This window comes from Trachinotus anak, unplaced genomic scaffold, assembly GCF_046630095.1.
Source record: "Trachinotus anak isolate AG129_WGS33_773 ecotype Australia unplaced genomic scaffold, CSIRO_AGI_Tana_v1 ptg000023l, whole genome shotgun sequence".
NCBI classification, from domain to species: Eukaryota; Metazoa; Chordata; class Actinopteri; order Carangiformes; family Carangidae; genus Trachinotus; species Trachinotus anak.
Genome location: NW_027273874.1, coordinates 10,317,610 through 10,345,000, shown reverse-complemented (window position 1 = coordinate 10,345,000; position 27,391 = coordinate 10,317,610). Strand labels below are relative to the sequence as shown.

General features: G+C 46.4%; 6 protein-coding genes and 2 long non-coding RNA genes across 15 annotated transcripts in view; 3 read left to right on the top strand and 5 right to left on the bottom strand.

Annotated features, from left to right (window-relative positions):
- camta2 (calmodulin binding transcription activator 2) overlaps positions 1-194 on the top strand; it is a 24,617-nt gene extending 24,423 nt beyond the window's left edge. For all 3 annotated transcript variants that reach the window (XM_071459279.1, XM_071459281.1, XM_071459280.1), the window contains one exon: positions 1-194. This exon is cut by the window's left edge and continues 2,122 nt beyond it. The gene's annotated coding sequence lies outside the window, so the exon portion shown is untranslated.
- Positions 195-1,238: 1,044 nt separating this feature from the next.
- LOC139606908 (espin-like) lies at positions 1,239-3,415 on the bottom strand. 2 transcript variants are annotated; one of them, XM_071459355.1, is made up of 5 exons: positions 3,272-3,415; positions 2,906-3,079; positions 2,306-2,386; positions 1,769-1,890; positions 1,239-1,572 (listed from the first exon to the last, which is right to left on the bottom strand). In XM_071459355.1, exons 1-5 carry the CDS (start codon positions 3,390-3,392, stop codon positions 1,519-1,521), a joined length of 552 nt encoding a protein of 183 aa, XP_071315456.1. In that variant the 5' UTR covers positions 3,393-3,415; the 3' UTR covers positions 1,239-1,518. The 2 variants fall into 2 exon arrangements, with proteins under 2 accessions (XP_071315456.1, XP_071315457.1); XM_071459356.1 differs by having other exon boundaries at positions 3,278-3,415.
- Positions 2,296-3,182, top strand: LOC139606916 (uncharacterized). Its single transcript, XR_011684732.1, has 2 exons — positions 2,296-2,435; positions 2,928-3,182. It is a non-coding gene; the product is annotated as an uncharacterized lncRNA (long non-coding RNA).
- Positions 3,416-4,063: 648 nt separating the features above from the next.
- On the bottom strand, positions 4,064-6,444 carry znhit1 (zinc finger, HIT-type containing 1). 3 transcript variants are annotated; one of them, XR_011684723.1, is made up of 7 exons: positions 6,044-6,294; positions 5,428-5,525; positions 5,177-5,252; positions 5,022-5,101; positions 4,771-4,940; positions 4,363-4,503; positions 4,064-4,284 (listed from the first exon to the last, which is right to left on the bottom strand). XR_011684723.1 is itself a non-coding variant. In XM_071459359.1 (6 exons), the coding sequence occupies exons 1-6, from the start codon at positions 6,342-6,344 to the stop codon at positions 4,482-4,484; spliced, it is 471 nt and encodes a 156-aa protein (XP_071315460.1). In that variant the 5' UTR covers positions 6,345-6,444; the 3' UTR covers positions 4,064-4,481. The 3 variants fall into 3 exon arrangements, 2 of the variants coding, with proteins under 2 accessions (XP_071315460.1, XP_071315459.1); XM_071459359.1 differs by lacking the exon at positions 6,044-6,294 and adding an exon at positions 6,320-6,444 and having other exon boundaries at positions 4,064-4,503; XM_071459358.1 differs by having other exon boundaries at positions 4,064-4,503.
- On the top strand, positions 6,313-8,296 carry LOC139606919 (uncharacterized). The gene is made up of 3 exons (XR_011684738.1): positions 6,313-6,460; positions 6,878-7,006; positions 8,173-8,296. It is a non-coding gene; the product is annotated as an uncharacterized lncRNA (long non-coding RNA).
- Positions 8,167-12,200, bottom strand: LOC139606897 (Fc receptor-like protein 5). 2 transcript variants are annotated; one of them, XR_011684717.1, is made up of 8 exons: positions 11,681-12,200; positions 10,941-10,976; positions 10,378-10,641; positions 10,053-10,298; positions 9,820-9,978; positions 9,535-9,660; positions 8,524-8,565; positions 8,167-8,301 (listed from the first exon to the last, which is right to left on the bottom strand). XR_011684717.1 is itself a non-coding variant. In XM_071459329.1 (7 exons), the coding sequence occupies exons 1-6, from the start codon at positions 11,706-11,708 to the stop codon at positions 9,551-9,553; spliced, it is 843 nt and encodes a 280-aa protein (XP_071315430.1). In that variant the 5' UTR covers positions 11,709-12,198; the 3' UTR covers positions 8,623-9,217; positions 9,535-9,550. The 2 variants fall into 2 exon arrangements, 1 of the variants encoding a protein (XP_071315430.1); XM_071459329.1 differs by lacking the exons at positions 8,167-8,301; positions 8,524-8,565 and adding an exon at positions 8,623-9,217 and having other exon boundaries at positions 11,681-12,198.
- Positions 12,201-12,241: 41 nt separating this feature from the next.
- LOC139606891 (4-galactosyl-N-acetylglucosaminide 3-alpha-L-fucosyltransferase 9-like) lies at positions 12,242-14,607 on the bottom strand. 2 transcript variants are annotated; one of them, XM_071459321.1, is made up of 2 exons: positions 14,473-14,607; positions 12,242-13,802 (listed from the first exon to the last, which is right to left on the bottom strand). In XM_071459321.1, the coding sequence occupies exon 2, from the start codon at positions 13,792-13,794 to the stop codon at positions 12,646-12,648; it is 1,149 nt and encodes a 382-aa protein (XP_071315422.1). In that variant the 5' UTR covers positions 13,795-13,802; positions 14,473-14,607; the 3' UTR covers positions 12,242-12,645. The 2 variants fall into 2 exon arrangements, with proteins under 2 accessions (XP_071315422.1, XP_071315421.1); XM_071459320.1 differs by lacking the exon at positions 14,473-14,607 and adding an exon at positions 14,123-14,260 and having other exon boundaries at positions 12,297-13,802.
- A 4,816-nt stretch (positions 14,608-19,423) lies between these two features.
- On the bottom strand, positions 19,424-27,371 carry LOC139606893 (putative high affinity immunoglobulin gamma Fc receptor IB). Its single transcript, XM_071459324.1, has 10 exons — positions 26,460-27,371; positions 26,273-26,308; positions 25,444-25,760; positions 23,635-25,265; positions 21,906-23,070; positions 21,797-21,832; positions 21,292-21,564; positions 20,967-21,212; positions 20,752-20,892; positions 19,424-20,634 (listed from the first exon to the last, which is right to left on the bottom strand). Exons 5-10 carry the CDS (start codon positions 22,099-22,101, stop codon positions 20,522-20,524), a joined length of 1,005 nt encoding a protein of 334 aa, XP_071315425.1. The 5' UTR covers positions 22,102-23,070; positions 23,635-25,265; positions 25,444-25,760; positions 26,273-26,308; positions 26,460-27,371; the 3' UTR covers positions 19,424-20,521.
- Positions 27,372-27,391: the final 20 nt, after the last annotated feature.

Genomic DNA, 27,391 nt, shown 5'->3' with positions numbered 1-27,391 from the left:
ACGCCTCTGTTTTATACAGTGTGCTTCTCTTAGGCAGAGACTGGACGATGCTGCGTCGTCATGGAAACCGCGGCGTCCTGACGAGTCGTGTTGGGCTTGTTTTATCTTCAGCTGCTGCAGTGAAGCTTTGCATGAGTTTGTATTTAACTGTTCTGCATTTCAGACCTTCAGGAGAATAAATCAGCTGTTTGCTATTTGTCTGGTTCTGGTTCCTGACACGACAAGAGACACACAACAAGACACACAACAAGACACACAACAAGACACACAACACCAGACACACAACAAGACACACAACACCAGACACACAACACCAGGCACACGACAAGAGACGCACAACATCTGATTCAGGAGAATAAATCAGCTGTTTGCTATTTGTCTGTTTCTGGTTCCTGACACGACAAGAGACACAACACCAGACACACAACAAGAGACCCACAACACCAGGCACACAACAAGACACACAACACCAGACACACAACACCAGGCACACAACACCAGGCACACAACACCAGACACACAACAAGAGACACACAACATCTTATTCAGGAGAATAAATCAGCTGTTTGCTATTTGTCTGTTTCTGGTTCCTGACACAACAAGAGACACACAACACCAGACGCACAACAAGAGACACAACAAGACACACGACAAGAGACGCACAACACCAGGCACACAACACCAGACACACAACAAGACACACGACAAGAGACACACAACACCAGACACACAACAAGACACACACAACATCTTATTCAGGAGAATAAATCAGCTGTTTGATATTTGTCTGTTTCTGGTTCCTGACACGACAAGAGACGCACAACAAGAGACACACGACACCAGACGCACAACAAGAGACACACAACACCAGACACACAACAAGAGACGCACAACACCAGACACACAACAAGAGACACACAACAAGAGACTCACAACAAGAGACACACAACACCACCCTCTAAAGTCTCGGAGCGTCTCGTGGTCGGACAGCTGGGACGAACACAGGTGAAACAGAAACAGGTGTTCTCCCACACACACCTGTGCAGCGTCTGAAGCACAAAGCGACCAATAGGAAGAGGCTGTGTGTGCTTGTGTTGTGTGTCTGTCACAAAGATTCATCGCTCTGAGAGAAGCTGTGTGAAAATCTGACGGTGGAACCTTTCCCTCCTCAGAGCTGATCCTCGATCAGTCTGATGTTTCACCAGTTTTTGTAGACGAGCACAAACCTGAGTCCGGACTGATTCTGAACGTTTGTGACTTTTATTCTGCAACAAACAGGTTTTCACTCAGTAAATCAGTGGAATGAACAGAGGTCATCAGGGGTCACTGCCCCTCCCCCACCCACTCTGTCACCCACTACTGTGGTCTGAGGGAAACCAGACTCCTGTTCAAAAGATTAGCATTAATTTTAATGATGAATCTACACCAAACAAAATGTCCTGGGGGGGTGGGGCTTAGTGAGGGGTCAGTGATCAACAGCAGAGTCCCTGATGGTCTGAGGTCCAGGTGCTGAAGAAGTCAGCGGGAAGTCCTCTGATTGGCTGGTCCTGTGGAGGGGGCGGGACCAGAGCCCTGGAGGAGAAGAAGAAAATGATCATTCAGACTGTGTCCAGATGACAGACCATAATAATCTGAGCCTGGACGATGTCCTGTCTCCCTGTGACCCGGCTCTTGTGGGGAAACATGTTTTTCTGATCTGACAGATGGAAACATGCTGACACCGACAGGCCCCTCCCCCAGGCTTTAGCCACGTGTTGTCTCTGCTCACCTGTCCTCCTCGTCCAGAGAACACGGTGGTCAGTCCGTTGTGGGCGGGGACGTGTCGGAGGGGGCGGGTCCTGGCCTCCTTCAGCTCTGATAGGAGCTCGGGGCTGGACAGGGACAGACGAGCTGCTCACAAACAAGAGAAAGAAATCACAGCTTCAAACCTTTGATTCGCTCCGAACCTGCAGCGACACAGAAAAAAGTTTGAAAACTGTTGAGTCGAGTTTGTGGCTTCAACCAGTCGACAGAAGGTCCGGCCACTTTCTAACTTCAGGTCCCAACAGACAAACTGCCACGTTCACCGGCCTCAAGGTGTCTGAGCAGTTCCAGCGGCGGGAACCACGGAGGACATTTGTGACAGAGGAATAAAGACTGATGTAATAATCAGCCTGTAACGTGTGAGGCTGTTTTTACAGTCACTGCTTTGACCTTGGTTCATGTTGTTATGTAATAAGTCCAGAATCAAACTTTATAACGATGTAGTTACTAATTAAATAATATTAATGATCTGCAGCAGCTTCATCGTCTCCGTCCAGCTCACCTTGTCTGCTGTCGGGGGGGGAGGGGGAGGAGGAGTTGGATTCACTGAAGTCGCCATGAGACCGAAATCTGTTCCGACGCCCTGGAAACAAAATGAGACAGATGAGAGGAAGATGTGGACGGAGACAGAGGTTAGGAAGGTCATTCTGTCTCTTTGTGGTCGTCCTGTGTCTCTTTGTGGTCGTTTTGTCTCTTTGTGGTCGTCCTGTGTCTCTTTGTGGTTGTTTTGTCTCTTTCTGGTCATCCTGTCTCTTTGTGGTTGTCCTGTGTCTCTTTGTGGTCGTCCTCTGTCTCTTTGTGGTCGTCCTGTGTCTCTTTGTGGTCGTCCTCTGTCTCTTTGTGGTCGTCCTGTGTCTCTTTGTGGTTGTCCTGTCTCTTTGTGGTTGTCCTGTGTGTCTTTGTGGTCGTTTTGTCTCTTTGTGGTCGTCCTGTGTGTCTTTGTGGTCGTCCTGTCTCTTTGTGGTCGTCCTGTGTGTCTTTGTGGTTGTTCTGTGTGTCTTTGTGGTCGTCCTGTGTGTCTTTGTGGTCGTCCTGTGTGTCTTAATGGTCGTCCTGTCTCTTTGTGGTCGTCCTGTGTGTCTCTCAGGAGACAGACTCTCACCTTGTAGAAACTCTGCTTGCAGCTCTGGACTCTGCAGAGACAGATGAGGAGGAGGAGGAGACGATGAAGAGGACAGGAGCTGGGTTTCTGGTCGAGCTGTCTCTGCAGAGGTTACTGATGATGATGATGATGAAGGTGGTGAAGACGGCCTCATGATGAACCAGTGGTTGGAGCCTTAAAGACATTTGATGTGTTAGCAGCAGCAGACAGAGAACTGTAATGTCCTGACAGTGTGATGTGACCCTGAACGCAGCGTCTGAATAAAGAATAAAGTCTCTGTCTGTCTGTTTGAGGCTCAGTCTGTCCCTCAGGTCTTTAACGTCCTCATTCAGTGTCTCATGACAACAGAGCGTCCTCTGTCTTCACCTTCACCTGTGCAGCCAGGTGTGATCAGAGGGATCTCGTCCATGGACCAGTTCAGAACAACGTCCTGACTCCGGCTCCATGTTGGACTCAGTGAGGACAGACTGAGGACGACCTGCTTCATGTCCAATGACTGAGGAGACACCACCTGACCTGCTGCGAACTGAGACGCTCCCACTTCTCCCAGTTTGTACTCACTGACTGGTGTGAAGCTGCAGCTCCTCGGCTCGTCGACGACCACTTCCTGCAGCTCTACCTCGCTCTACCACACACACTCCCTCTCTGTCGTCACATGTAAAAACTGTGTGTGTGTGTGTGTGTGTGTGTGAGAAAGTGGTTTCAAGAGAAAACTTCATCCATGAACAAAAGTCCACATTAATTATTGACATGGTTTAATGACACAGTTGTCATGGAGACCAGGAAGGAAAAGGACGAGTCAGCTGGACTTTTACCTTCAGCTCTGCTCAGATTTTCAGCCTCTTTTAGATCCTACTTTTGGTTTTACACAGAAATAAATGACATTTTTATTTCTCACTATACCATGAAATTTGTGCACTTACTGTACACGACATTTTTTTATCATAATATATCATTTTTATTCATTTGTAACTGACGTGTTATACCATCACATACTAGACGACATTTTTTATGACACTAAACTATCGTTTATTTTTCTTACGATACCATGACATTTTTATGACAAAGGAAACAATAATATTTTAATACTACATGTCAAAAATCAAAGAACAGAAAATTCACGAGCAGGTGAGAATAAAAACAAGACAGAAGTGAGAATTCAGTGTCAGTTTGTTTTTAATAAAATATGAAACAGAATCATTCATATCATCAAACAACAACATGGAACAATGGACAAAAAAACAAACACCTGATGGAAAATGGCCGACTGCAGGAATCTCATGGCAGCGTCTGCTGTTGCTGTGCTGAGGGGATCCTGACGTGACCTGGACCCACGGACACGTCTGACTTTGACCTGCAGGTGGCGCTGAAGTAAAAATCTGAGGATCCCATAAATCATGAGGATTCGTCCTGAGGGGACGTGAACAGAAACTCTGCAGCTCTGTCGTCCCGTCTACCTGTACAGGTGTATCTGCGCCCATCCACTCTCACAGAGGCCGGTCCTCAGGTTCAGAACCATCCGTCTGTAAACCTCCCAGCTCGCCACATCGCCATCACCATGGTGACAAGGTGGGGGTTACAGCGTCCACTTCAAACACCTGCAGAGACACAGAGGACAAAACAAGGGGCTGAGTCACTGAGACAGACTGAGACGTCCACAGAGCAGCTCCGTCCAATAAGAACGCAGCTTCAGTTCACCTGCTGAGGAACTGAGCTGCTCGTGTCCCTCTCAGAGGACACGTCTGTGAGTGAGGACGCTTCTAGAAGCTGTGGACGTGCTCTGGACACTGAGGTTAAGATCTTAACGTGCGGGCGAGGAAGCGGCTGAGGTCCTCTCAAGTATGGAAAGACAAACGTGTGTGTACCTGGTCTCTCGGTGCGTGCACAGACACCTGCTGCAGCAGTACCGCCCCCCACAGGTGGTGCAGGTGTAGTGAGAGGGGAAACCACACACGCAGCAGAAGTGACGGGGGGGCAGTGAGGAGGGAGGGGCCGCCGCTGACAGGTAGTTAGGCTCGGGCCTCTCCGACAGGTTCTACCAATCAAAGAACAGAGGAGTCAGCTGACGGCCAATCGGCCAATGAGAGCGAGAGCAGAGCCCAGGTGTGCGACCCACCTCCTCCTCCAGCAGGGTGGTGAAGTTTTTCCTGAACCGTTGTTTGAAGTGGTCGCCCCTCGTCTTCCTCTTCTTCTTCTCTGCACGCACAGTCAACCACTTTAAGACACGCCACACACGAGAGGAAACGAGTCGCAGCTGAAATCAAGACTCACCTGGTTCCTCTGTTTCACTGAAGGCAGGAAGGCGGGCAGTAGGACCCGGGGGGGGGAGCGAGGACAGCGGGTCGTCCTGCAGACACATCACAAGTCAACACAACATCTGGAGCCGGAAACCGCCGCTGAAGCTCAGAAAGACACCTCCACGAAGACCATGACACGTGGGTGAAAGCTCTAAACAAAGCATGTAAGAGCCAATCGCTGAAGGTTTAATGATGATGTCACAGACACCACCTGACCCGACTCACCTGGAAGTTGTCTTTCTCCAGAGCCTCCAGCTGCCTGGTCAGCCTCCTCTGCCGGGTGGCTTCATCCAGGACTCTGCGCTGACCGGCCTCCACCCGGGCTGGGGGGGGGGGGGAGGGGAGAGGGAGGGGGCAGAGAGGGGGGGGGGGCAGAGAGAGAGGGAGGGGGGCAGGGAGGGGGCAGGGGGGGCAGAGAGAGAGGGGGGCGGGGGCAGGGGGGAGGGGGGCAGAGAGAGAGAGGGGGCAGAGAGAGGGAGGGAGGGGCAGAGAGAGAGGGAGGGGGCAGAGAGAGAGAGGGAGGGGGCAGAGAGAGGGAGGGAGGGGGCAGAAGGGGGGGGGGGCAGAGAGAGAGGGAGGGGGGCAGGGAGGGGGCAGGGGGGGCAGAGAGAGAGGGGGGGGGGCAGAGAGAGAGGGGGGGGGCAGAGAGAGAGGGGGGGGGCAGAGAGACAGACACAGGGGGGGGGCAGAGAGAGAGAGAGGGGGGCAGAGACAGGGTCAGTTGTTTACATGAGTCAGTGTTTGAATGGAGCCTTCGGTCCAAACCAAACTACCTTGTAAAACCTCGTAATTTAATACTTTCCCACTTTGTTAACGGACAGAATCTAAAATGTCTCCGGACCCAGCAGCTGCAGCGTCGGCCTCACATCCCGCCAACAGTTCCTCGTCCCCTTTAGTCGGGTAAACAGGAGTGTGTGCCGAGGCCTCTGGATCTGCTGCCGCATTGATCAGCAGGTAACCGGGATCAGAAAACAGCGGAACCGGTCAAACGTGCGTCTCGTTCGTTGGAGCCGCAGGAATCTGACAGAACCTGTTGACGTGACTTTCACCAACAGCTGAGTTTCAGCCTCAAAGTCACGTTTGGAGGAATAACGTGTTTACATTGAATAAAACTCACCGGACGCTTTCTTCTCCAGCACCATCTCGGCTGCTTCCGGCTTCTCTGCTACGGCAGCCGCGGAGGTTCAACCAGCACCAGACGAAGCGCATCATTTTGCAGCAGGTCCACCCGTCGACGTTTCAATTCAGGAGGTCAAAGGTGAACTTAAACACCAAACAAACCTCAGTGATGCTTTTTCATACCGTCCAATAAAGTCAACGCAGGCTAATACGTTTTCCTTTGTCACCTGGCTTTCAAAATAAAACCTACTAAAAATAAACGGCAAATAAATAAATCGCCTGGGTGGTGTGAAGTTAATCAATGTTTGAGTTTTGGGATATTGAGAAGAGAAAATAATAACAACAACAACAACAATAATAATAACAACAATAGTAATAATAATAATAATAATAACAACAATAGTAATAATAATAATAATAATAATAATAACAATAACAATAATAATAATAATAGCTGACATCACATTCTAAACAAACAAACCATAAATCGTAATTAGCTACTAGAGAAAATCTCAAACAAGGTTTGTTTTTAATATTATTTTATTTATGGATACAGGTGTCACATCATCCAGAGAACAACAGAACCCAGCAGGAGGAAGAAGACGAAGAAGAAGAAGAAGAAGAAGAAGAGCCAGTTCAGACACCAGACCCATCAGAATCATCTACCTGGATGTTTATCAGAAAGGTGAGTTTGTGAGTCCAGACTCAGGTGGATCAGTAGAATCCAGGTGGATCAGTAGAGTCCAGACTCAGGTGGGTCAGTAGAGTCCAGACTCAGGTGGATCAGTAGAGTCCAAACTCAGGTGGGTCAGTAGAGTCCAGACTCAGGTGGATCAGTAGAGTCCAGACTCAGGTGGGTCAGTAGAGTCCAGGCTCAGGTGGGTCAGTAGAGTCCAGACTCAGGTGGATCAGTAGAGTCCAGACTCAGGTGAGTCAGTAGAGTCCAGACTCAGGTGGGTCAGTAGAGTCCAGACTCAGGTGGATCAGTAGAGTCCAGACTCAGGTGGATCAGTAGAATCCAGACTCAGGTGGGTCAGTAGAGTCCAGACTCAGGTGGATCAGTAGAATCCAGACTCAGGTGGGTCAGTAGAATCCAGGTGGATCAGTAGAGTCCAGACTCAGGTGGATCAGTAGAATCCAGACTCAGGTTGGTCAGTAGAGTCCAGACTCAGGTGGGTCAATAGAGTCCAGACTCAGGTGGATCAGTAGAGTCCAGACTCAGGTGGGTCAGTAGAGTCCAGGCTCAGGTGGGTCAGTAGAGTCCAGACTCAGGTGGATCAGTAGAGTCCAGACTCAGGTGAGTCAGTAGAGTCCAGACTCAGGTGGATCAGTAGAGTCCAGACTCAGGTGGATCAGTAGAGTCCAGGCTCAGGTGGGTCAGTAGAGTCCAGACTCAGGTGGATCAGTAGAGTCCAGACTCAGGTGGATCAGTAGAGTCCAGACTCAGGTGGGTCAGCAGAGTCCAGACTCAGGTGGGTCAGTAGAGTCCAGACTCAGGTGGGTCAGTAGAGTCCAGACTCAGGTGGATCAGTAGAGTCCAGACTCAGGTGAGTCAGTAGAGTCCAGACTCAGGTGGATCAGTAGAGTCCAGACTCAGGTGGATCAGTAGAGTCCAGGCTCAGGTGGGTCAGTAGAGTCCAGACTCAGGTGGATCAGTAGAGTCCAGACTCAGGTGAGTCAGTAGAGTCCAGACTCAGGTGGATCAGTAGAGTCCAGACTCAGGTGGATCAGTAGAGTCCAGACTCAGGTGGGTCAGTCGAGTCCAGACTCAGGTGAGTCTTGGTGCAGCTGCTTCCTGGTTGCTGATGTGAGAGTGAACCATCACAGAGCAGATGTTTGTGTTTCCTCCAGATGTTGTTGATGAGACACACCTGGACTGGAGTCGGTCCGTTAGCTGTTGTGGGTTTTCTGATCTATGGACACTATTGTGGACGCAGTGACCAGAATACATGCCAGTCTCCTGGTGGTCAGAGAGTTCACCTACAGCAGGTGTGAAACACAAACAGGAAGTGAGCACGTGACCTTCATCGACAGACCTCCCCACGGTTCTGTGATGGACCTCAGCTGACGTTCAGCTCCGACACAAACTCAGTGATAAAGAAACACTGAGCAGGAAACAGTTCAACACGTTAACACAGTTCACGGCCTGTGTCTGTGTGTGTGTGTGTGTGTGTGTGTGTGTGTGTGTGTGTGTGCACTTACACAAACGCACTGAACTGCTGTCGCACTTTGATTGTTGAGCACCTGCATTAGAAATAAATATCTCAATTCTTGAAGAGTAAGAAATCTGATGCTGTTTGAGTTTTTTTATTCAGTTTATTTTTCCTTTTCATAGTTTTCTTATAAAATACAGAATAAATACAAATAAAAATAAGGTCATTCAGCAGGTGGCAGCACTTCATCAGGTAACACAGGTGAACGATTCAGGACAAAGTGACGAAGACGTCGACATGAGGAAGGTGAAGAACACCTGAGGCTGAAAACAGCATTTAACAGAAAACAACTTCAACCTGATGTTTTCATGATGAATTCAGCTGAAGATGTAAGAAGAACTCACAAGAGGAGCCACAGGTTACCTGGGAGTCACAGCCGTAGTGTCTATAGTTAACTGTTGGCAGGAAGCGCTGCCAGTGGTAATGATATAAACAGGAGCAAACAAACATTCAAAAACTATTTTGTATTATTTATTTTAATTGTATTTTTTATTATTATCTAAGTTTTACTTTTAGAGCTGAATTGACCAGAACGTGTTACTATTTCAGAAGTGATCATACACACAGTTTATAATACACGTCAGGTCTGTTCCTATCAAAGCTCCATTAAAGTGCCAGATTTTTGAAGGGAGTTTGGTGGCTCTCTCCTGCAGGCGCTGTCCTTGGTGCTGAAGTGATGGGTCCTGAAACATCAGAGCTTTTCTCAGACTCACAGGAACAAGTGAAGTCGTCCACATGTCGCACTCAGCACCATCATGTAAAACCAGTGGAGGAACGTCACCAATGACATTCACTCAGCCACTGTTTGTTCTTTTTGCTCCACTGCACCTGTTTCTGTAGTTACATGTTACTTTACTAAATTCAACCTTTACACAAAACAGATGAAGTGCTGATAGAACATGAAGACCTTCTGCATCAAGACCTTTTAATACTTGAGGAAGTTTTTCAGTTTTTCAGGAAATGATCAGCTGAGCTTCTGCTTCTCACTGATGGAACTGACCTCTGATCTGTTCAGCTCAGAGCTGATGCTCAGTGGTGACCGCCATGATGTCATCGTAGTCCTCAGCCAATCTCTGCTCAGCCTTGGTGGGTGGCGCCATTGCCATGGAGACAGGAAGGTCATTTCCTGTCGGAGGAATTAATAATATTAATTATACACTATTAAAACTGTCTGATAATTAATCAAGAAGGAAGAACAATCAACACCACTGTAGGCTAACTATTGGTAACAGAGGTATTGTCCAATACTTGATTGATTGATTGATTGATTGATTGATTGTGTTACCTGTGGCTCTGTGTCGATATAAAGACACCATGATGACAGTGGAGATGAAGTACGGACAGAACACCACCAGGTGGAGGAGCAGTCTGAACACAAGCTGGAGGGGGGCTGAGGCAGGGGGCGGGGCTGGGGCAGGGGGCGGGGCTAATGTTGTAGGTTTCTCTGTAGAGAGAATCCCACCTGGTCAGGTGAATATGTGGATAAATAAGTGTTGAAACCAAAGTGAAGCTGCTGACCTGTGACAGAGATCCAGCTGGGGGGAGACTCTCCATGACCGCTGATGTTACACCTGTAGAGGCCTTCATCAGACCTGGAAACATGGTGGATGGTCATGTGACCTGCAGGCTCAGTCCTGATGAGGGAGCCATCTTTATAGAAAGCAGCTGGGAGGGTGGAGGGAGTGGTCTTTGTTTTACAGTGCAGAGTGACATCATGTCCCTCCATCACAGGGAGGACAGGACTCTGCAGGATCACTGGTCCACCTCAACACAGAGACAAACTACAGCATTTCATCCATTTACACACAGCTTCATCAACACTAACTCCACAGTCTGATCTTACCAGAGACACTGATGCTGATGCTGCTACTGGTTGCTCCCTCTCTGGACTCACACCAGTAAACTCCACTGTCCAATGGGAGGGTGTAGCTGATGATACAGGAGGAACCAGCTGCTTCACCCCAGTCAGCTCCACACTGAGTCCTCTGTCTTTTGGTTGTGTTCCTCCTCAGTGTCCATCCAGCAGAGCTGTCGTCCTCCTCACAGCTCAGAGACACAGAGTCTCCTTTAAACAGCTGAGAGCTGCTGGGACTCACAGTCAGACGAGCTGGAGGAGGGAGTAAATGAAAGAAAACAGAATCTTTTACCTGCTTCATCCAAAAATCAGCTGATCATCTCCAGACTGTCCAGAGCTCAGATCAGACCAACCACAGACTCCAGCCTGTTTCAGAGTCACCTGAACATACTGTACTACTTTGTGGCCCCTCCCTCTGCTGGATCTCTACTCTTTTCTGCTTCTACTTTCAGAACAGAGAGTCTGTGCTGCAGTGAACTCTGACCCCTGACCTCCACACTAACCTGTCTCTCAGACTGAACCAGTGAGTTTGATGGAGGATGTGGACTGACCTGTGGTTGTGGTGCAGCACAGCAGTGAGGTCAGACCTGCAGAGACACGACACTGGTTGGTTTCAGGTCACATGATCAATAACAACAGAGGCTCTGCAGAACTCACAGTATCAGGGACAGAGAAACTGCAGTGAACGTACATGGTGAGAGCAGGTACGAGTCCATGATGACGGAGGAGGACGACATCATGTCTGCTGCTCACACCACACCCGACAGCTAATACCTACGCAACAAGAAATAGATCCTGGCTGGCTTCAGACGGTCTGATGATCTGTGCAGTAACAGCTGTTAAAGGCTGAACTATGATCACCTGAATTAACCCTGAGGCCTGTTACTGGTCACATGATCAACACCGTGACTCTGTGCAGCGTTTTATACTCGGACCTCGTTGAGCTGTCGTCACTTCCTGCTCTGAAAGCTTCACCTGAATAAAGAGCTCGCTGCAGGTCCCTGTCACTGATGTCCGTCAGGTTTCTCTCTCTCTGACTGCTCTTCCTTTATTTTCCCTCCATCAATCAAATCTTATTTGTCAGGTCCTTCTGCTCTGACACTTGGAGCCGTGAACGTTCTCCTGAGTCAGCTGACGTTCTCCTGAATCAGCTGACGTTCTCCTGAATCAGCTGATGTTCTCCTGAGTCAGCTGACGTTCTCCTGAATCAGCTGACGTTCTCCTGAATCTCTCCTACACAGCTCCCAGGCTCGACCTGGACTCAGTGAAGTGTGGAACAGGTTGTACTCACAGATCAGCAGCTGAGATGTTTGTTCCATTGTGTCGCTTCATGAAATGAGCTCCAACACCTTCACGACACGCTTCAGTCCGAGCAGTGACACCCACCACTTCCTGTGTGTAGACCGGTGCAGCAGCTGTGTGGTTTTCTCCTCTGCAGTTTCAGGAAGTGGTCGCTCCGTCTTCAAACCTCAGAGATCAACATGTCGACTGAGTCTCACCGTCGAGGACATGTCCACGTCTTCACCTGGGAGGTTTCAGTCCTCATTAAATCCTCTGGAGGGAGAGCAGCCTGTTGATGAACACCACCCTAATCATCATAAAAACTCCCCCTGACTGAAGACGTCTGCAGCTTTCAAGCTTCTGTAAACCATCGTCACTGCCACTGGATGTCGCACTAGACCAGCAGCGTCTCAGACCAGAACAAACCAGATGAGGAAACAGAAACTACTGATGTGTATGATCACTTCTGTCTCTCATGATGAAACATCTGGAGGATAAGAAAACTGAATTTGAATTTCTGTTGGATTTCAGGAAGTTTATTTTGTGTATAAATGTAAATGTATTATGATTCAACCCTCAGTGGTGGTTTTTATGAGACAACTGAAAATCACTGAAATATATATAATTATATATAAGAGGACAAACTAGGTGTTTTTGCTTTATTAGTCAAGTCAATTTGATTTACACAACAGACGTTATCTCAAGTCACTCTCCAAATGGAGGAGGTATTGGGCTTCTCTTTATTGTGTTGTTAACAGAGACCCAACAATTCCCACCAAGGTACAGGAACAGTGGAGACAGACAGTGGAGCTGTGGGGGGCAGGGACAGATAACATGACCTCAACAAACCACAGCCTGGAAAACAGGTGTGGTCCAGCGTGATCATTGTCCTGGCTGAGGTCTCAGGTTGAGGTCCAGGACCTCGAGTCCACTCTGGTCAGTGTCCCAGACTGAGCGCCCTCTTTGCTGGAGTGGTCAACCCCAAAACCATCTGTTGAGATCATGAAAGACTTGGAGTCCTGTGTTCTTCTGTAAGTACCCACACGTTCTGCAGACTTGTTCTCTGCCAAACCAGGACGTTTTCACTCTGAACCTGCTCCTCCAGTCGAAGTATCTCCTGTATTCAGTCGCGTTCTGGTCCAGGTAAAGCAGCCGGTCTGCCAGCTCCTTCGCAGAGGAGAAGTCGTCCACATGAATGAAAGAATCCGCAGGGACGTGGTCCTCGTAAGTGGGTCTTGAAGGGCCCAGGACTATTGGTACACTTCCCAGCATCATGGGGCTGTACAACTTCTCTGTGATGTAGTCTCTGTGAACAGAGTTTTCAAAGGACAGGTAGAATTTACAGCTGGACACGATCTCAGAGTAGTCCCGATTGCTCAGATGTTGCCCGAAAGCGTTCCCGTAACAGTTTATGTGGACGTGGTTCTTCAGTTGGTCGTAGTATTGGACTCTTCTGTGCTGCAGGTTCCAGTTGCTCACGATCCAACACACCAACTTGTTCTTTGCCGGCAGCTGGAAACTGTCGTCCTCAGATGTCAACGGTTCCAAATACCCGTAAGGCACAGGGATGTTTGAGTCCAGGCGATAGCTGCACGTCAAGTTGAATAAGTTGTTGAGTTCAGGGATTGGAGCCGAGTTTGCAGGAGACTCCATATTTGACCACACCCATTTCTGAAAGCTGGGGCGTGGCTCTTTTGGCAAGTCCTTCAGATGTCCGTGGATGTCCCTGTGGTGGAAGAAGACCCCGTGGGCTCTGTGGTACAGAGACCTGTCGTCTGTCAAGTGGCATCTGGTGATGTTGAACATAGTGCAGCTGAGCTCAAACGTGGAGCCGAAGGGCCACATCCAGATCAGCAGGAGAGTGTCCTGCTCCGCCGGGCCCTGGATCCTCTGGCTGTCATTGTGAAGTGGGCAGATGTGCTGCTCCCGGGAACAGTTTGGGTTTGAGTCTACACTCAGTCCTGCGGCTCCAGAAGGACTGCCACTCCTCATGGAAAAGCCAAAGGCGGGGAACTTGATTTCAGGCTTGTAGTATGTAAAGAGAAGGAACAGGAAACACATCACCACCAGGCAGCCGAAGGCGAGGCGGCGCAGAGAGGTCTTCTGGGAGCACGAGGACCACATGGCTCAGCCTGAAGAGAGGACACATCCAGGTATTATAAACAGAACCTTAAACACAGGTTGTTACCACAGCTGGACCCTGAGTCTCGTGTCGGGACCAATCATCAGCCTCCAGGTGTGAAACCTGAAGCTGCAGCAGTGAAGAAGCTGCAGTTCCTCTGACGACCACCAGAGTCTGGCTCCAGCAGTGAGTCCGTCCCACAGACTCCCATGTTCAAATGTCTTTACAGCAGAAACAAACATGTTTACAGCCTGGTACAGAAACTGTTCTGGTCTCTGGAGATCATTTCCTCCTTCATGACGACTGTACGGCTGAATTTACAGAACTCACCTGTTTACATTGTAGGAATTCATTTTTTATTCTCATGTCTAAACCTTAGAAATAAAGAGTCACAGTTTTGTTGTCATGTTTTAAAACGGAGGACAAACATGGAGGCACGTGCCAGCGCCTGAATGAAAGACCGTGACGTCACAGATCCAGGACAGACCGCGTCTGCGCGGAGGAGGCTGAGGCCGTAACCATAGCAACCCACACCTGCCGCAGAGGAGCAGTGGCATCATGGGAAAAAACCACAACAACAGACGGCGGATATTCTGGAGAGCTGTGCTCTGCCTCCTCCGCCAGTGACGTCATCTAACGGCATCGAGCTCTTATTGAAATGACGTGACTCGCAGACTCACCGATGACGTGTCTACGATGCTGCTCGCGCCGTCCGGACCGCGGCGCCTGATGACGTCTGAGAGCTGGCTGCTGTCAGGTGACGAGGAGACGCTTCTCCAATCAGGAGGCAGTATTACATCAGCTGACTCCTGTGCACCTGCTCAGGTGTGCTCCCCGGAGAGGAGGCTCGTTTTCATTTGCAGGTGAGAAGGTTGTGTTATTGTTGTGACAACGTTGTGTGTCTGTCTGCGTCATGTTGTCAGTGCTAATGATTTAGCTGTTAGCTGGAAGGTTAGCTGGTTCATGGCCACTGGTTAGTTGTGGGTTAGTTGTGGGTTAGTTGTTGGGTTAGTTGTGGGTTAGTTGTGTGTTAGTTGTGTGTTAGTTGTTGGGTTAGTTGTGTGTTAGTTGTGTGTTAGTTGTGTGTTAGTTGTTGGGTTAGTTGTGGGTTAGTTGTGTGTTAGTTGTGGGTTAGTTGTGGGTTAGTTGTGGGTTAGTTGTGTGTTAGTTGTTGGGTTAGTTGTGGGTTAGTTGTGTGTTAGTTGTTGGGTTAGTTGTGTGTTAGTTGTGGGTTAGTTGTGTGTTAGTTGTGTGTTAGTTGTTGGGTTAGTTGTGGGTTAGTTGTGGGTTAGTTGTGTGTTAGTTGTTGGGTTAGTTGTGTGTTAGTTGTTGGGTTAGTTGTGTGTTAGTTGTGGGTTAGTTGTGTGTTAGTTGTGGGTTAGTTGTGTGTTAGTTGTTGGGTTAGTTGTGGGTTAGTTGTGTGTTAGTTGTGTGTTAGTTGTTGTGTTAGTTGTGTGTTAGTTGTGTGTTAGTTGTTGGGTTAGTTGTGTGTTAGTTGTGTGTTAGTTGTGGGTTAGTTGTGTGTTAGTTGTTGGGTTAGTTGTGTGTTAGTTGTGGGTTAGTTGTGTGTTAGTTGTGGGTTAGTTGTGTGTTAGTTGTTGGGTTAGTTGTGGGTTAGTTGTGTGTTAGTTGTGGGTTAGTTGTGTGTTAGTTGTTGGGTTAGTTGTGTGTTAGTTGTGGGTTAGTTGTGTGTTAGTTGTGTGTTAGTTGTGGGTTAGTTGTGTGTTAGTTGTTTTGTTAGTTGTGTGTTAGTTGTTGGGTTAGTTGTGGGTTAGTTGTGGGTTAGTTGTGTGTTAGTTGTTGGGTTAGTTGTGTGTTAGTTGTGTGTTAGTTGTTGGGTTAGTTGTGTGTTAGTTGTGGGTTAGTTGTGGGTTAGTTGTGGGTTAGTTGTGTGTTAGTTGTTGGGTTAGTTGTGTGTTAGTTGTGTGTTAGTTGTGGGTTAGTTGTGTGTTAGTTGTTTTGTTAGTTGTGTGTTAGTTGTGGGTTAGTTGTTGGGTTAGTTGTGTGTTAGTTTTGTGTTAGGTTGTGTGTTAGTTGTTGGGTTAGTTGTGGGTTAGTTGTGTGTTAGTTGTTGGGTTAGTTGTGGGTTAGTTGTGTGTTAGTTGTGTGTTAGTTGTTTTGTTAGTTGTGTGTTAGTTGTGGGTTAGTTGTTGGGTTAGTTGTGGGTTAGTTGTGTGTTAGGTTGTGTGTTAGTTGTGTGTTAGTTGTGTGTTAGTTGTTGGGTTAGTTGTGGGTTAGTTGTGTGTTAGTTGTTGGGTTAGTTGTGGGTTAGTTGTGTGTTAGTTGTGTGTTAGTTGTGGGTTCGTTGTTGTGTTAGTTGTTGGGTTAGTTGTGTGTTAGTTGTGTGTTAGTTGTTGGGTTAGTTGTGTGTTAGTTGTGTGTTAGTTGTGGGTTAGTTGTGTGTTAGGTTGTGTCTCGTGTTGAACGATGTGTGTGACCGTGTCCTGCTGGTCCACTGTGGAGACATTTGAACATTTCCAAGCCGGACGGGACATGAGCTGCAGAGCTGTGTAGTTCAGCTGTGTCTGGTCAAAACGAATATTCCAGATATCCACAACTACATTCTTCCTCAGACACATGACGTCACTTTCACCATCATGTGTCTGGGGTCATCACAGATCTCTACAATTCACTTGCAGATATCCGCTGTGTGAATTATGGATCTCTGTGACTGAATTACGACTGGTACTGATACCAGTTTGAGATATCTACAGTTTGATTCTGACTGGTCATAATTCCAGTTCAAGATATCTTTAATTCACCTCAATTAAAGATATCTACATGTCCCTCTTCGGATATCTTAAATTAAGTTTTGACTTGTCAAAATGACGGTGTAGATATCTCAAACCGGAATTAGGAATAGTCATAATTTCATTGTAGATATCTGTTATCAAGTTATCGATATCTTGAACTGAATTTTGGTTAGAGATATCTGAAACTGGAGATATCTGTAATTACATTCCGCCCAGTCAGAATGTAATTACAGATATCTTGAATGAGAGTTTTGACTAGGTGAAATGACGTTGCAGATGGCCCCGCCTACCACTTGAGGCGGGAGCGGAAAAATTGCACTTGCAGGTGAGCAAGATGGCGGAGCAGCATGAGGCAGAGCCTCCTCAGATGTTTTTAATCAAATTTTCGGTGCTGCAGCCTGTGCAAGGCAGGAGCTGGCGGGGGGAAATGTGGATGCATTTGAAATTTGCGTCGATTAAAGTTTTCAGTTCAGCCAAACTGCTTTTGAGTTCATTGTTTGTGTCTGGTGATGATAAATGTTCAATTCTTTCGATATTTCTTTCACAGCTTTTGACAGAACGACGTTCTCTCTCTCCACAAATCCCCTGTTTGAGGGCTCTTTCAATTTCATGGTATTTTCTTGTTGTTTTCTCAGTTACAGCCAATGCCATCCTGCTTCTGTCTGAACTGACTTCTTCTTCTTCTTCTTCTTCTTCTTCTTCTTCGGCGTGGAGGGGAAGTGATGTAATTGTGGATATCTAAAATAGAGAAACGTCATGCATGACGTTTGAGATATCTTTAACTTTCATTCTGCCTGGTCAAAACTGAATTACAGATATCTCTATATGTCATTTTGCCTAGTCACAATTACGTTACAGATATCTTGAATGAAAAATACGACTATCCAAAATGTAATGATGACTAGTCAAAAATATGTTGTTGATATCTACAATGTTAATTCTGGATAGTCAAACTTAGCTTTTAAATGTTAAATCCACTTGCCATAGGTCCACAGCCCGGCTCTGAGGTCCCCAGGTGTGAGGTCCCCAGGTGTGAGGTCCCCAGGTGTGAGGTCCCCAGGTGTGTCCGCTCACGTCAGACAGTCTGAGCGTCACCACCTGTGACGTCATCATCCCCTGGAGCCCTTCAGCTGGAGACTTCAGTCACACTTCAAGACGTTTAACCATTAAACTCACTTTTCACTTTTTGACACCTTCCACAGTTTTTGATTCACGACAGTTTAAGTTTTAAGCTTCTTTCCTGACGGTTTGGATTTATAATGTGTGTATTTCACTGAATGTTCAGAGCGTGGGAGGAGCTCTCACACCTTCCACCTGTCAGACAGCAGTTTGACCAGGATGTGGACTAATTTGTCCTCGTTCAGACCACGTGTCAGCAGCACAGAGACGTACACACTCTGAACTGTGAGCCTCTGAGTGATGGGACCATCATCCAACTGCCCCGTCAACTGCAATACAAATTCAGAAGCAGGATTTTCAGACAAAACCAGAAAAACCTTTGTCTGACTCGCTCCTGTTTCCACATTTGACTCTAGAAACAAAAACCACATGGACGGTTCAGGAAGCTCTTGTGGTGGAAACCTGTTTGTTGATTTCGTTCCAGATAATAACTTTGTTCTTGCTGTTTTATATCCATTTACTGCCCCAATCCCATGTGTTTCATTAGTTCATTTTAAAGACTGTAAGCTCCTAATGAGGAGAAACCTGTGTCCCACTCTATCTTCCCAGTGAAGACACAGGACCTGAGAGTCCAAAGCATCTTGTGTATGTGAAACATGTAGATCAGAGGCTGGAGATCTGTTACCACGTATCTGAGTGTACTTCCTTGTTTTACTCAGTCTCGTCCTCTGCAGAGACAAACTCAGGTCTTTTTTTTTTTTTAATTTTTATTTTTATCAGGGAGAAACATAGAAAGTCATTTCAGCACCATTACACACATACAGAGCTAAACAAAAACATGTGTTTGGACAATTGTGCTAATATATTCTCCAAGCTATTACTCTCCCTTTCATTGTACCATGTATAAAATAGGAACAATTGGACAAAGAAAGTCACATTTACTAATTTTTCCATCAAGATTAGCAGACTGGTACTTCAAGCCATGTAATAGACATACTTAAAGCAGTTCAGGTCTCCGTGATCTTATATATCTGATCCATTTTGACCACCAACTCTTAAACTTCTCCGACTGCAATTTTAGAGCGAATGTCAGTCTCTCCATCATGTAGATTTCGTGAACAGTCCCTTGCCAGTCTTCCAGTGTCGGTGTGTTGGGTTGTAGCCATTTCCTTGTTATAGCTTTCTTTGCTCCAATTAATAATATCTTCATTAGATATTTGTCTGTTATTGATTGCATATGTATTACTGTGGTACAAAAATACATTGAGCAGACATCAAATTGTATAGTCATTTGAAACATATATTCCAGACAATCAAGAATGTCGTGCCAGAAAGATGAAAGTTTCAGACAATCCCAAAATAGATGATAATGGTTGGCCACATCTGCACCACACACCCTCCAACAACTTGTACCAGTACCTTGGTGTCTTTTCTGAGCAGGTGCTATAAAAAATCTCACAATGTTTTTCCATTCAAACTCTCGCCAGTTGTGTGAGTTTGTGGTTTTTTTTTTGTAATTTACAAATGTTTTCCCATTCATCCCCAGATATGACCAAATCTCCCTCCCTTTCCCATTTACATTTAATATGCAGGCTGTTCGAATTCAGGCAGTCTTGGAGACCTTTGTATAATCTAGATATTAATTTCTTTCCACTCCCAGATTTATAAATTGAAACAAAAACCTTAAACTCAGGTCTTTTATGTGAATAAAGGATCTTTAAACTTGAACCCTCTTCTCCGGGTGATTTTTCCTCCTCCTGTCGCCTAGTAACCTTGACAACACATATCTTTTGAACTGAGATAAAAACACAATACTGACATTTAACAGTGTTCATGCAGTCATCCAAGCAGCCAATCAGGAGGCAGCAGTGCAGACACAGGTGAGGAGCTTCAGCTCACACTGAACATCAGGAGGATCGCTGGTGTCAGACGGAGGCTCCACACTGGTCCAGTGTCAGAATCATCAGCAGGCACGAGGAGGCTCAGACCTGCTGCAGTCAGGAGGTGGTGGTAACGAAGGCTGCTCACACTTCATGGAAACAAAGCAGACCCCAGAACAGCTGCTCATCCAGGTCTGACGGGTCCTGGTCTACGGCCTCTTCACTGGGTCAGTGGACTGGGAGGATCCTGATCTGCTCCCAGCCACAGTGAGTGAACGACAGCATCACGACAGGAGGAGACACAACCTGTCAGTCACAGAACAGCAGCGACCAATCACTCTCCAGCAAGACCTGTACACCTGCAAACCACAGGTGAGGAGGCTCCACCTGGATCATGAACCCTCACTCACTGAGAACCTGACAGGTCGATGCAGCAGCAGCTAAAGGTTGGAGTCTGAGGTCAGAGGTGAGGTGCCGCCCCCTGCTGGCTGCTGCTCTCACTGCGTCTCCACGGTAACAAACATGATGTTTCACTCTGGTGGTTTTTAAAAGTCTGACCTCTGAGGTCACAGCTGTTAAAGTCTCTGCTCCTCATTTCACCAGCTCAACAACAGCATGGTTCAGAGTAAAAACACATTTATTTCATCACTGAAGAGAAAGAAACAGAAACTCTGAGATTCAAACGTTTCAACAGAACGAAAAGATGCAAATGAAAACAACAGAAAGAGTTTGAAGGTTTTCTCAGTGTCCTCTGCTGCTGAAGCTACTTCCTGTCAGCAGCAGGGGGCGGAGCTTCACCACCTCTGTCTTTATAACACAAGAGCTTAAAACATCCTCTGAGCAGCTACGGGCTGTTAGGCTAGCTGTTAGCATGCTAACTCCTAGCTGTTAGCATGCTAACTTCATTCCCAGCACACCTGATGTGTCGTCATTAAAGGTGCTGTAGGTGACGTTTTACAGCCTCGTCAGGATTCAGCTCAGAAGTGATGCTCTGTGGTGACAGCAGTGATGACATCATCGTAGTCATCATCCAATCCCTGCTCAGCCTGAGGGGGCGGGGTCATCACCATGGAGATGGACAGGTGATTTCCTACAGTCAGAGCAGGTTAGAAAGAAAATGATTTATCAACTGGTCACACATGAAGAGTTCTGTTAGAGATGATTGATTGATTGATTGATTGATTGATTGATTGATTGATTGTGTTACCTGTGGCTCTGTGTCGATATAAAGACACCATGATGACAGTGGAGATGAAGTACGGACAGAACACCACCAGGTGGAGGAGCAGTCTGAACACAAGCTGGAGGGGGGCTGAGGCAGGGGGCGGGGCTAATGTTGTAGGTGTCTCTGTAGAGAGAATCCCACCTGGTCAGGTGAATATGTGGATAAATAAGTGTTGAAACCAAAGTGAAGCTGCTGACCTGTGACAGAGATCCAGCTGGGGGGAGACTCTCCATGACCCCTGATGTTACACCTGTAGAGGCCTTCATCAGACCTGGAAACATGGTGGATGGTCATGTGACCTGCAGGCTCAGTCCTGATGAGGGAGCCATCTTTATAGAAAGCAGCTGGGAGGGTGGAGGGAGTGGTCTTTGTTTTACAGTGCAGAGTGACATCATGTCCCTCCATCACAGGGAGGACAGGACTCTGCAGGATCACTGGTCCACCTCAACACAGAGACAAACTACAGCATTTCATCCATTTACACACAGCTTCATCAACACTAACTCCACAGGCTGATCTTACCAGAGACACTGATGCTGATGCTGCTACTGGTTGCTCCCTCTCTGGACTCACACCAGTAAACTCCACTGTCCAGTGGTAGGGTGAAGCTGATGATACAGGAGGAACCAGTCAGTTTCCCCCACCCAGCTCCATCAGCTCCACACTGAGTTCTGGTTTCTCTGGTTGTGTTCCTCCTCAGTGTCCATCCAGCAGAGCTGTCGTCCTCCTCACAGCTCAGAGACACAGAGTCTCCTTCAAACAGCTGAGAGCTGCTGGGACTCACAGTCAGACGAGCTGTAATGAATCATCCACACAAAGGAGAAACTAAAACACCTCCAGTGAGTGTTTTTGTAGACTCTGATGTTCACTGACAAACACTTGGTCATTAAACACTGAAGAGTTCAGTATCTGCAGCTGCAGAGACTGAAACCAGGGTGAAGCCTCTGAACGTCGTCGTCCTTTTCCATCACAGCTTCTTGCTGGAAGCTTCAACAGGTTTAAACTGTAGAAGAAGAAGTTCACTGACCTGAGTTTGTGGAGCAGCACAGCAGTGAGGTCAGACCTGCAGACACAGGACACTCAGGTTGGTCTGAGCTCAGCTCCACACATCAACACACCCAGCAGAGTGGACTCACCCAGCAGCATCTGTACAGATGTTCCCTCCATTCTGCAGCTGGCTGAGCTCAGTGTCAGCCAGCGAAAGCCTCGTCCTTCCTCAGCACCACCAGAGTCTGAGCGCTGCTCTCTGCACCAGGAAACACTCTGACGTGACGAGACATGAAGCCACAGACACGACCACATGATCACATGGTAACAGATCACTGAGCTCATCTCTGCTTTTCATTCAACTGTCACTACGTTCACTGGAGTGTGGAGGGAGCTGGACTGATCACGTGACTGTCAAAGAGACAGACAGTGGGGAGGACGAAACGATAAGAAGGCAACTGTCAAAGAAGAAGAAGAAGAAGAAGAAGAAGAAGAAGAAGAAGAAGAAGAAGAAGAAGTGGTTTGTCTGTAACCATAATCAGTAAAATGGGCTGATCTCTGATCTCTGTATTTCACAGAGAATCATCTTTTTAAAAACAGAAACTGTAAAACTAGAAAAGTTTAGTTCAGCTATAAAATCACAACTTTCTCCTCACTGAGTGAAACGTTTTGTTCCACAGCAACAATAAATGAAAAACACATTAAACTATATTCATAGTGATCAAGTCCTCTTGTAAAAGTGGAAGTTATTTATTTGTAAATGTGACATCGTCCTTGTCAGTAATAAAACCACACTCTGTAATATTTCAATATGTTCTCAGTCATTCAGTCTTTTCTAGTCCGTCTGACACACAAAGCTTCACTTCACCACAACCAAACCAGAACCAGTTCAGTTTTCCACCTGACGGTTTGTGAAACCAACAGAACCACACGAGGAGAACAGGGGATGAGACCCAGGTTTATTGATCCTGCAGAGAAACCAGATCAGTGCTGCGGTTACAAGACCAGGGTCCAAAAACACACATACAGTATAAATGACTGCATTAACAACACAACACATCACATTACTGCAAGTACGACAACTCACAGCAGTACTGTTTAATACTGTTTACTGCGTTACTACAAAATGTGTGATAAAAAGAATATTGATCCCACTGTTGTATAAATCTTTGACTGTGTTTTCATGCAGCCTCGTACAGAGATCAGGTCTGAACTTTATAAATGTCGGTGGGTTTTTACAGCTGTTTGTCTTCTTCACGCCACAGAGAGCGTCTTCATCAGAAACAGGAAGCTGGACGACCTCAACGCTGCTCGCTGCAATTAAACAAGTTCACACATTTAAAAAAGCAGACCACAAAACAGAGAACCAGCCCGTCACACCATACACAGCACATCATCACACACAGCAGAACACACTGAGGAACCTCAGCAGCTTCAGACCAGAACCACCAGTCCAGTCACATCAACAGCAGGAAGTTTCTGCTGAATCTAAAAAACTACAAAATGATCACGTTCATCAGAATCCAGTCTGATTCAGAAACAGGTCTGACAGCATTCATCTGAGGTTCAGACCCAAACCACCAAAGAACGGGTCCTCTAACAGGTTCCTCTGTGTCACAGAGCCACGCCCACACACACTGGCTGCTGACCAACGCACTCACTAAAGCACTGAATGTGGTTTAATCCACCTCTGAAAATAGTCCCCAATAAATTAACTGGTGACTCTTTAAGTCTCTGTTTAGAAGATTTACACCTTCAGTAGCAGCCAATGGGCTTCGAGCTGAGGGTCCGTGTCACAGACTGACACACTGCTGGTTCTGGTCTTTTCCTGGTGTCCCAGTGTTGGACCATGACGGAGACAAAGAGGAGCTGCTGTACCTCTCGTCTTTGAGGATTATCTGTCCTCTTGTCTCGTCACTGTGGAATAGACTGCAACCGAATAACACTCTGAAAAAACACATACAAGTCACATTACTGCAAGTACTACAGCTGATACTAGTACTGTTAGTATAGGTTCCTCTACTGCAGTAACCATTACACACACATAAATAAATCCATTGTATGAGTGCAGAGGCTACAGAGATACACACATTTGAATATATTATATTTTTTTATAATGACACCACAGTGAAACATGTGGTGGTCCACATTCAGATGAAGTGTTTTTATCAGAAACAGGAAACTGGGCGACCACAGAGCTGTTAGCTTCACCACAGGGAACAAAACAGACAGTCCAACACACCGAGCACAGCACGCACTGTCTTCACCCACAGCACTACACTGTGAAACTTTATGGACTAAAGAGAATTAGATTTAATTAAGATGCTGTTTATAAATGTATTAAAATAATTCAAATGTAAACACAAGTGTATTGTTAACGGTACATCGTAGCCTACAATGTGTAATTTACAAATGTAAAATCTGAAAATAAAGAAAAATTGAAGCATTTTCAGGTAAATAATCAATCACATAATCCGTCCCCACTCCCAAATATGGATCCCTACTTACTCCATATCGGATTTCCCTAGGGGAATGAATAAAGTATGTTCAATTCAGTTCAATTCAGTTTTATTTGTATAGCATCAAATCATAATATACATTATTTCAAGGCTCCTTACAGGGTCAGGTCGAGGCCTTACTTTATTATAGAGAGAAGCCCAACATGTGGGTCTATCTGTTGTCCTCACTTTCAAGAACTATCCTCATTAAGATAAATCTAATCCATCATTAACAACAAAACCAAGTTTAATTGTTTAAATAAGTGAAGACCAGACAAAATGTCTTCACTTTCTTCAATCATCCTCAAAATTTAAAGAATATGTTCAATTTTCAACAATTCCCAAAATACATTTCAAATTCTAAAATGTCTTTTCTTTATACAAATACTCTCACTTTTAAAAATGTCCTCATATTCCCAAATGTCCCCGTATTGCAGTGTAATCGCTTTCATGAAATGTCCTCACTCTTCACAATGTTTACTCACTGCTGTCAAACCTCAACTTGTTCCTCACAAAGCACAGAGCACACTTCACCTCTGTGCCGTCTGATTGGATGTTGCTGGAGACGTGAAATTTTGGTTTTGTCACTGTGTGTGATGTCATCTGTGATGTCATCTTCATCAGAACCAAAAAGAACAACATAATTTACAACAACACAATCTCAATGATGAGTTGATTTAAGAAAAGTGGTTAGAGTTGTATCTAATGAACATGTAACAGAACAGACATGTAAATAATAAAATGTAATGATAATGAACTTTAAAACTGTAGAACAGTTAATAACATTTTAAACACAATTTTCCTAATTTTTCAATTAAAGGGAAAAACCAAAATCACCTTTAGGTTTCCTCTGAGCACATGGTCTGACCAGTACAACCAGCAACACCAGTACAACCAGACCACAGACAGATGGAACAGAGAATATGACAGTGAGAAGAGGAGCAGAGGAGGAGGTGGAGGAGGAACCAGGAGGAGGGGGGGGTGTAGGTCCAGCTGTGGTGGTGAGTTTCTCTGAAATGAACAAAAACATAGATTAAAGTCGTTTCTCTGCTCAGACAGTTTGAAGATGAAACTGATTTGATTTCTTCTTCCGCTTCTCTCTGAACTAAACACTTGTTACTTTATCATGATAAAGTTAGAAATGTTGTGACATTATAAACAACTGGAGAGTGACCTTTGACCTCCTGACCTGTGACAGAGATCCGGCTGGGGGGAGACTCTCCATGACCCCTGATGTTACACCTGTAGAGGCCTTCATCAGACCTGGAAACATGGTGGATGGTCATGTGACCTGCAGGCTCAGTCCTGATGAGGGTTAGGGTTAGATGCCTCTGATGATACAGGAGGAACCAGCTGCTTCTCCCCAGGTTCTACAGTCAGCTCTGGTGTCTCTGGTCGTGTTCCTCCTCAGTGTCCATCCAGCAGAGCTGTCGTCCTCCTCACAGCTCAGAGACACAGAGTCTCCTTTAAACCGCTGAGAGCTGCTGGGACTCACAGTCAGACGAGCTGGAGGAGGAGGATTGATGTTATTTTCTAAATGAAATTAAAATAAAAGAATCTTGACATCTTCACTCAGTTTGACAAACCTCCTGTGTCTGTTGAGGTTAATAACCACTGTTCAAATAAAATACAAACAAAATTTAAACAAAGTTCAAATAAATGTCATGTTGAACTTCACTGTAAATGTTAAACATGTTGGTTTCACACAAATGATTATTAAAGGAGTTTGTTTTATTTTGCAGCTTTTCATGAAAATGAAAACTGGATTCTTGGATCTTGACTCTAACGTGTGAAGTGATGGATCTCGTGCTGTTACACCTTTTAGACCATGAGATTTATTTTAGAACTGACGTCAAATCTGCCTGGACGTTTAAACTGTCAAGGTGAGTCTCAGTCACAGGTGAGTGGAGTCCTGATGCTGTTGAATGCTGGTCTACATGAGTCCAGACTGTCGAGCCTCAGTGACCCGGTCTGGTCCTGGTCCAGTATCAGAGTCTGTCACAGAGACGTTTGCTCACCTGTGTGGCTCCTGCAGCCGAGCAGAGCGATCAGCACTGAGGAGAAACAGTTTCAGGTTTAAAACAAACTGAGAACTGACAAACACCCAGAAGACAACAGCTCCCAGCCTCCACTCCAGTGTCGCTGTGACGTCACTAAACGTCTCGCTCAGGAGACTGAAGCGAGCTCAGCAGAGACGGTACTTACAGAGCAGAGGACACGTCCGTCCCATCGCAGCAGCTGCTGGTCTGACAGGAAGACGCTCAGTCCGACCAGCTAAACCCTCCTGCTTCCTCTTTGTAGATGAGTGTGGTGATTACATCATTGCCCACAAGAGATAAACCATCAGTTTGTTAAAACTCGCCCTCCTTGACCCTCGCTGCCGTCAGCTCCTCTGTCTGAGCCTTCATCACAGAGTCAAACAACCACAACGTTGTCTGGAGTAGTTTTGTGTCTCTGTCAGTCTGAGGGATTTGCCTCTGTGTGATCCAGGATCTCACCAAACTGTTGTGCTCATATGATATTTAAAGGTGATTATTTATCAGTGTTCCTCTCAGGCTCCACCTGTGCTCCATCTCTCCTCCAGGCCTCTTGAAGATCCATCAGGCTCCAGGTTTTGGGCCAGAAGATGGAGGATGAAGCCTTCAGGCCTCAGACTCAGCAGCTCGGTGACACCTGGTGGTTTCTAACAGTTACAGCACACAACACAACTGAGTCTACCCTGAGCAATGGCACTGCAAGACCAGGTCTGAACCCAGTCTGACTGGACCACGTCATAACAACGCCCAGCCTCGACTCAGCTGGTCTCAGTCTCGGTCTGAAACGTTGTCCATTCAGACGACATGTAAACAGTCACTTAAAATCCTGATTCTGTAACCATGATGTCGTCTGACATCATCACCAAACACATCAGTTGAAGAGCAACAGCCAATGAGGAAACTCGGCCGACCAGTGGTGCAACCTCACTGTATGTAGTTTTATTTACAGTCTGGATCAGCTGGATCGGGTCTGTTCCAGTCTGGACATACAAAGACTCCAACTTCAGTTGTTCTCTTAAAGACTTTTTTAAACAAGTGGACTGACAGACATCACCTGGATGTTGTCGAGGGAGACGTACAGGTAAATAATAAACAGGTTGA